This window comes from Melanaphis sacchari, unplaced genomic scaffold (assembly GCF_002803265.2).
Source record: "Melanaphis sacchari strain LSU unplaced genomic scaffold, SCAv2.0 Contig394_pilon_pilon, whole genome shotgun sequence".
NCBI classification, from domain to species: Eukaryota; Metazoa; Arthropoda; class Insecta; order Hemiptera; family Aphididae; genus Melanaphis; species Melanaphis sacchari.
The window spans coordinates 11,974-20,949 of record NW_020271250.1 but is presented as its reverse complement, the minus strand read 5'-3'; the positions used below and the strand labels follow the sequence as shown (position 1 = coordinate 20,949).

The 8,976-nt window shown below is 26.8% G+C and overlaps 1 protein-coding gene, 1 long non-coding RNA gene and 1 pseudogene across 2 annotated transcripts; all 3 read left to right on the top strand.

Moving 5' to 3' along the window:
* Nucleotides 1–236: 236 nt before the first annotated feature.
* Nucleotides 237–1,610, top strand: LOC112597184. Its single transcript, XR_003114826.1, has 4 exons — nt 237–393; nt 784–1,029; nt 1,111–1,259; nt 1,422–1,610. It is a non-coding gene; the product is annotated as an uncharacterized LOC112597184 (long non-coding RNA).
* Nucleotides 1,611–1,900: 290 nt separating this feature from the next.
* LOC112597179 lies at nt 1,901–2,604 on the top strand (annotated as a pseudogene).
* A 367-nt stretch (nt 2,605–2,971) lies between these two features.
* LOC112597182 (THAP domain-containing protein 4-like) lies at nt 2,972–4,068 on the top strand. The gene is made up of 3 exons (XM_025343119.1): nt 2,972–3,137; nt 3,213–3,415; nt 3,499–4,068. The coding sequence occupies exons 1-3, from the start codon at nt 3,067–3,069 to the stop codon at nt 3,876–3,878; spliced, it is 654 nt and encodes a 217-aa protein (XP_025198904.1). The 5' UTR covers nt 2,972–3,066; the 3' UTR covers nt 3,879–4,068.
* Nucleotides 4,069–8,976: the final 4,908 nt, after the last annotated feature.

The following is an 8,976-nucleotide window of genomic DNA, read 5'->3' as shown; positions in this document are numbered from 1 at the left end:
AGTTAAGTGCTTAATTTGTGTCGGTACAAAGTGTTAGGTGGATTCACGTTCCAACTGTAATTTAAGAAAACATTTAAGCGTAAGCACTATCTGTCTTGTGTGTATTAAATTAATTTTAAATACCACACAAATACACAATTTAGTTCTTACTTACAAAAATATAAATTATTTGTTAAAAGTTAAAGGTTATATTATTTAATTGTATTCAGACAAAACATCCAAATCTATTAAAAACAATTGATAATGTAGCAAACAAAAACATTTCAAAAAGATCTAATGATGGATCATTGAAGAATAATGCTTGTAATTCTTTAAAGCAATCAGATAAAAATAACGAGACAAAACAACCAGTTTTAGAAGATTGTTTGAAGAACAAAAAGTTAACTAGTCAAAGTAAGAATATGAATTGTTTATTTTTTTTTTTTTATCCTATTAAATAGTTATTAGTTATTGCACTTTCAAGTTAGGTCATTAAAACAAAAGTACAGTTATTGATTTACAACGTGCATGATATGTTGAGATATTTTAGTGTTATGATTTAATTACCTACCTACTTTTAATTCTGATTTATTATATTGGAGCTTTAACAAATTTTTATTTTAATATATACCTATACAATATTATTCTTTATACATTTAAACAGAAATTTGACAAACATAAACATACAAATATATTTTACTATCAAGTGAAAAATAATAATTTTTAATTTTTAATTATTAATTACTTATTACTTATTAATACTTACAAATTGTTTATCATAGTACTTTATAATTTTAATTTCAGGTACCTACTTTAGATCAACTACTGCAACAATTTATTGTGAGTGCTAATGTACCATTTAGAATTATTGAAAATCCAGTTTTAAAGGAAATAATTTCTGAAGGTTTTCCAAACAAAAAAATTATTTCTCGGCCTACATTATTGAAAAAAATTGAGTGATTTTCAAGAATTATCCTTACAAATGAAATTTGAGATGTCCAAATGTCCCCATATTGCTATGGTTGCATACGGTTGGTCGATTTTTAAAAAGTAAAATTGTTTTGTTTAATTTAATTTAACAAGTTACATGCCTATCTATTATTATACCAATTTAATATTATATTTTGTTAGATCATACATTGGAATAACTGTCATGTGGATTAATGAACATTTTTCAAGAAGTACTCGTATTTTAGCATTGAATCGACTAGAAGGTTCACATACGTTTGATATATTAGCCAAAGCTATGGATGCAGTATACATTCAGTTTGAGATTTCAGGTAAATTATCTTATTGTACTACTGACAATGGTTCTAATTTTGTAAAATGTTTTAAGTGAGTAATTAATTATTAATTTGTAATTATTGCTCATAACATTTGTTTCTAACAAAATCCATTTAGTTAACCCTGTTTTAACCACTATAGTTTTTTTTATTGTTTAGAATATCTGGTCATATATTTGGTAATGAAAATGCTGAAAGTTTTATTAGATTACCAGTGAACGATTCAATAAATGAAGATTTAGAAGAAATTGATGTAATAAACTTGAACATTCTAAATGATGAAGACAATGATTTTGATTTGCAATATACTTTACTTAAACACCATCGATGATGTACACATACAATTAATTTAATTGCAACAGTGGTAATTAAAAATGTTTTTAAGTAGTTAACCTGAAATATTTAAATTATAAAATATAGAATTTGTTATTTATAATTTTGCTAAATAAAATACAAAATATTTTTATAGAAAAGATTGGGTTTTGAATATAATAATAATGAATATTTATTTAGCAGTCTTAAAATACTCTTTAGATATAAAATACATATTTAAATAAGTACATTTTTTTTTTTTTTTTTTTGTCAGTTTAAACTTTAAATAGTTTAAATGATAAAAATATAACAAAATATTCTCCGATATGAGTAAAGTTATGCTTGACATTAAATATTATCTATTTAAATTCCAGTCTTAAATATCATTAAATTATGTTTGTTTAATTTTTTTTTATTATATATTACAGATTTGTACAAATAAAATAATTTATTTGTGTAACTTATTTCCAGGACTCTAAAAAAACTTTGTCTAATCCTGCTTTTAAAAAACTATCTAGAAACACTTGCCAGATCTATCACTTTGTGGAATAAACAAGGTCGCTTAACTAAATCAGCTGATTTAGTTAAACAAAATCTTGGCGTTTATTTAATCACGCCCAACGAAACACGTTGAAATTCATTGTATGATGCGGTGATGTTGATTAATAAATTAATAAAAAATAATGAACCCAAATTTAGAATTGTAATGAATGAATTGGGTAATGCTAGGTAATTTATAAATTCTAACAATATAATATTAATTTATTAATATTTAATTATTTATGTTTTTTATAAATAATTTTTTCAGATTTAATAGAACTAATATTGATTTTATGTGTCAATATCAAACAATAATGGGGCCAGTTTTAATAAGTTTGGATTTACTTCAAGGTGATACTAACATATATTTTGAACATCTCTTACCTACTATTGAAGAATTAATTTATAAATATAAATTAATGACAAATGATCAAACAATTTATAATTGTATGAAACCCTTATTGACTGCCATACTTATAATGGTATATAATAACATTAATAAATACTATTAAGAGGATTGCAAACGTACATTTCTAAGGAGTTTAGTATAGGCAATAATATAAAGGGCGCGTGCAAGCTTACAAGTGTGTGCGTAGTAATTAATCATTAGTGTTAGTGACACCATCTCACTGGTGGGGAACGGTGAGGGCGGAGATTCTGAGAACACATTATTTTATTATGTGGGCTATTAGCAAAAATAACATACCCGTTGTTGTCACAGATATACACTAATACTAGATAGCAGTCTTCTTGTTATCAGTGAAACACGCCGCCATATGCAAAGAATACTCTCGGTAAACAAACGTTATCACTTAGTAAACAACAACAATAATATTATGATATTCTGTTCAGTCGTTCAGTATTCTAGTTGAATAATAAATTACTTATCATTGGTAAATAGTAAATTAAATTATAATTTATAGCTATTATACATTTTTTTTACAACTTCATAATGCCTACTTGTTGCGTTGTTCCAAATTGCAAATCTCGAGGAAGTACTGATAGCGATTTCCACTTTTTTACGTATGTACAATTCAAAATTTTTTATGTTTTGAAACAAGAGTAGATATCTAAATACAATTTAAATATTATATCTAGGTTTCCAATTAATGATGGAATTCGTTTGGAAAAATGGATGTTGGCTATAAATCGTCAAGGATTTATACCAAAGAAGTCGAGCCGAATATGTAACATCCATTTTTTAAAAACAGATTTTGTTAATAGTCCAGGAGGCAGTTACAAGTTGAAACTTAAGCCCAATAGTGTGCCATCAGTTTTTCCTGGCATACCTGTAGCATCAAGTAAATCATTAATCATTATCAACATTTAATAACATGTTTTATGTATATTTAGTTAATTTTAAAAAATTGTATACTATCTACAGCTTCAATATCCAGTGAATCACCTATGCATCAGTCAGATGTCTTAATTACAACACCAACAAGAAAGCGACTATTATTATCGTCAAGTGATGATGATAATAAAGACAAGTCATGGGTTTGGTCATGGACAGAAACTAAGATGCCAAAAGCAACAAGTTCCCCTGTACTAATTACTCCATCAAAAAAAATGCGTTCAGAAATTAGTTTCCCTGTGTCACCAAAAATTCCAACTAGTACTCCAACTAAGTACAAAAAACAAATCCGGCTTTTAAAACAAAAATTAAGAAGACGAGAAGCCACAATAAAGAATATGAAAGGGCTCTTAGATAATTTAAAAAACATAGGTATAAAAAAAAAATGTTTTCTTAAAATAACTACTTAATTTTTAAAGTACATGAGTAATGACTTGTGATAAAATGATTTAATAATGTTGTTCTTTATAACTATACCCAACCAAAAGAGAACATGTAAAATCATAAAATGTATTTTTTATAAGTGTATTCTATAGAATAACTAATTAAAAAATAATGTAACAGCATTTCTCATCATCAGACTTATTAAACCCTGTGAGTAAACGCCAAAAATTAACAAAAACTATTCTTTTTTATAATCAATAATTATATGAACACTTACTTTACGTTTTTTTGCTAAGTGTACAAATTCATCGTTTTTTTAAATAATAATAATATCATGTAACTACCTTTTTTTATACACAACTAAGTTTGTTTAATAATATATTTATAATAATGTTGTATGTGCCTACCTACTTATATTTGTATTACCTACTGTTTACTAATTGTTATTTTTGTTAATAATATAAGTAATTATAATTAGGTAGTACCTGTAATTTATATCCTAGTATTTTTGACAATGTTCCCTTATTTCATATTTCATAATTCATAAAACATTACAATTTAATTATATCCCAAATTTACGTAGATTAGTATAAATACATACTGTATAGGTTAATTAACAGTTTTGTCTAATACTATAAAACAGAGAACTGAAAAAGTGAGAAATAATAAAATATAGGTAAGTACTAAGTAATACAATGATATAAATAAATGTCTATAATATAATAATATGTATTATACTGATAAAAGTCTAATATTGATAACGTTTGTTTACCGAGTTGTATTCATTGCATATGGCGTCGGCCGTCGGTTTCAATTATTTTGCGGCGGTGTATACGAAGACGGCTATCTAGTATTAGTATATATCTGTGGTTGTTGTACACAATGTACACAATGTTTGCTTTCATGTAAGTACATGAAATAAAATATTTACCTTTAAACGAATAGTTGATGCGTTTACCCCCAACATATTTTGCAACTATACTATTGTAACCTTCAACATAATTGTTATTTACATGATGTATCAAACTATTAGCATGATATGCCACTAAATTTACAGCTGATATCAAATCATTCCATACACCACAATATTTTGTAATTCGAAAACTAAATCAATCTCATTAGATTTACTACCCGTACAAAAATACCTAGATACAAATTAAAATTGCAATATATGATACAAAATATCTATTAATTATTATACCCGTCGCATTTGTCATGAGATCCAAATTCAAGAAAAGGTCCATTCAATGTATCAGTCTTCAATTGTTTGACTTTTTCATGGTGTGGTATATTCATCTGTTTTTTATACATTATCGCCTCTGAAACAGCAAAACTATGCAAAATACATATAAGGTACAATATATAGATATATCATAAATATTATTGTCTATTTTACAAATTAGTAAAGCATATATATTTCGTGTTATAATGTTATAAATGTTATAATGTATATTCAAATATAAAATATAGGTATCAAAATTATTTACTTACCGTAATCTCAATAAGTTTTCTTTTAATTTCGTTCTGATAAAGCCGGGTACAATATTTCCAGATGAACTTTTCCTTTTAGTAGAAAAATCCCTAAGACGAATCGATTAATTTCGCAAAATGTGGTTCGTGCATTCAATTTTCTCTACTAAAAGATCAGCTCCGTATGGTTTTATCATTCTTAATTTTTTAATAACGCTGCTGTCGCTGTCTTCTAATTCTCTTAAAAATCTCGATGTACAGCAAAATTATATTTACGAATATATACGAAAAAAAATTATAATGAAACAATAAACATATCATTACTACATACAATTATTATTCTCATTACTCATAACAATATTACTCGTATCATTAAAATATATTATAATTATCGTGAATTTTAGAACGATACAGTATAATTAAAATAAAAAATAAAAATTCAAACGGGTGCTCAACTCACTTTGGTCATATTAATACAAAATTAGCGGTGTGTTAAGAATAAATTAAAACAGCAACACTAAAATTATTCCAAAAAAGCTGGGCAAATTTGCACTTCCTGATATTTCTTCAAACATTTTTTTTTACGCATGTATACATTTCACTGACCTCTCTGTAGAATTTTTTGTGTAATCGTATAAAATAAATATTCTCTTTGTTTAAGAATTCACTATTTTTTTTGAGTACAGTTACCTAAAAGTTATACTATGTAATATGTATCATTTAAACAGAGAATACTAATATTATGTATTATATCAATGAAGATTGTATATCTCAAAAAGAAGGAAGATGAAAAAAAAACGTATTTTCTATACGTCTAGAAAATAAATAAAAAAAAAAACGATCATATTATAATGTGTAATATTTAATGCATTAACGCTTTTTACGTGCCTACCTACACCTTAAGCTGTAGAATTTTATTTAATTTTAAGTTAATTTGATCAAAATGTTTTTTAATCTATAACAGAGGTGGCCAGCAAGAATATACTTACGAGTTACGAGCCACCCAATATATTAATAAATATAGAAGACCCAAAATAAAAAAATTCATATTACTGTATGTATATGATTATCGTAAAAAAAGATAATTATATATCAATTGTAATAAAATATATAAAATGCGAAAAATATATCTATATGATAATAATTAAAAATAAAAATAAATACATATTTAAATATTATATCAAAAACACCTTTTTTTGTAAATTTTTTCTATAAATTGAAATTTAATAAAATATTATACTTCTTCAAAGTTCAAATACATAAATTCATAAATTCATATTGAAATTAATTTTTTGTATTAAGTTTGTATCTTACGATAAAATGCGAGCCATATAAGTTTATGACAAGAGCTGCAGTTTAATCACCCCTAATCTATAATTTATTGTCTAATAATGATAAAATGTAAATTTTTAAGTAACAGGTTATCGGTGTATATTATTATAATTTTTATTTTAAAATGTACATAGAAAATAAACATTTGCAAGCTGTTTGATGTTTATATGCATTTTTTTAATCCAAAGTTATAGTTAATTTGATTTTGATCGAATTAAATAATTAATGCTCATTAACCTAATGTGAATTAAAAAGGTGTTTATTTACCTAACTCCAAAACTAACTTAATTTCCATTAACGACTGCATATATATATATATATATATAGAACTTTAAAATTAATTTCATAAAGGCGTTAAAACAGTTTGAAATCCGTGAATACACAGGCTTTTTTATATATTAAAAATTTGAATTATTTTATTTACCGGTGAAAATCCAAATATTCATAGATCTAAAACCGTTTTAACGCTAACATAATTATACCTAATAATAATATATGCACAATTTTATGTAAGTAATAACGATTAACTAATATAAAGTATATAAAGTATCTATTTATCTATTAATGATGTACGTATATTATTAATTTATAAAAAGAATACATGGATATTTTTGAACCCGTGTCATTAATCCATGAAAATCTTGTTCATGAAATAAAATAATAATGATCAAAATCATTGTAAAAGCTCAGAATATATGCATTCCTTGACTCACTAAAAATCTTAAACGTAAACAAATAAATATTAAATATTTTGCGAAAAAAAAGAATCGAGTGATAGACAAAAGCTATATTTATCCGACGGCAAGATAACCTGCAAGAAAAATATTAATCTCACGCTCGGAATCGTGGAGAAAACCCAAACTGAGAACAGTTTTGGAATTTCATATTTATAACACCCCCAATACATCAGGACAATTTTTAACGTCCACGTTGACTATATTTATCAACGGCCGTATTATATTCTTTTTTTAAACATTTCATTATTTAAGTATTAGAATTTTAATGTACATTTTTTCAATAGTCAGTCAATACTCAACTATTAACTTTATTATTCACTAAACAGTATTTTTTTGTATGCTTTTTAAATATTTAAAAAAAAAAAATGTTTCATCAGAGCTAATTTAATATATAAACTATAATAATATTTAGTATATTGTGATCAAGCACTATACTTGATTTGCAGCAGAGTATTTGTTAGGATAGTCAGAGAAAGTAAGGTAACGCATATAAAAATACAACTCTCTGAACACTTGAGTCCAAATTTTAATCGATATTTTATATTTTATTTTCTGTTGTCTGTTCTTTGATTATTTATGGACTATTTTTGCCTAGTTGGCGATATTTAATTAAACAAATAAATAATTTAAAACATATTGTTGCTATTGTCAACCATATAGTATTGAGGTATAAAATGCTTGTGAAATAACTGTTTGCATTTAATATCGTTTCAGAAAACACACCGTACGGTTGTTCTAACTTTTTAAATCTACATATTATTTTATTCACATTTTAATACGATGAACGATAGTATGAGAAACAAAATAATGATTACTGCGACTTCATCTAACACTATTTCGGCAGAAAAATTCGGCAGTTTACCAATTACAGTTTTGGAAAGCCAAGTACTCCCGAAAGAAAGAACATATAGTAAGTCGATGCCAAATATTAGTATTTTGACAACTGGCCGTGATGGTGTTAAAGTTAAACCCGTCAAAGTCCCAGTGCAACAGCCACCAATAGCACCAACTTATTGTAATCAACTGATTAAATTGGAAAATTGCTCCGGGCCGCAGTTTAGGATATTGATGGCCATAGTAAATGCCAGATTGATGGCCCCACCCGAAGAAGTCCAGATCCCGTCCCCTGATTCCTCGTCGCAGATTTCGGATGACAACACTGAAGACCATTCCGAATTTACCCGTTCACCCGCAAGAGGGTGTTTATCAATGCCAAATATTTTATTAAACTTGCCGCCTACAGATATTATAGGAATAGAGGACATCCCTATGCCAATTTCACCACACATTTCTGATATCGAACCTATCGAACCTAGTACAGAAGTTCCGCCTGTTAGCAAACGTAAAAGAAAACGCCGTTCCTTATGGAAAAGAACGAAAAAGCTTTTCCTTCGGTTAATATGTTGCGCATAATGCAGTTTGTTATTGTTTACTAATAGTAGGATATTTTGGTGTGTTCTGACACCTGAGCCCTCAGCCGCCCCGCCACCCCCCCCCCCCCATTCATCCACACCATCGGCCGCCGCCGCCCACGGATAATAGATATACGGTCGAAGCCACACCCCCCCCGCCCCCTCACAACGAC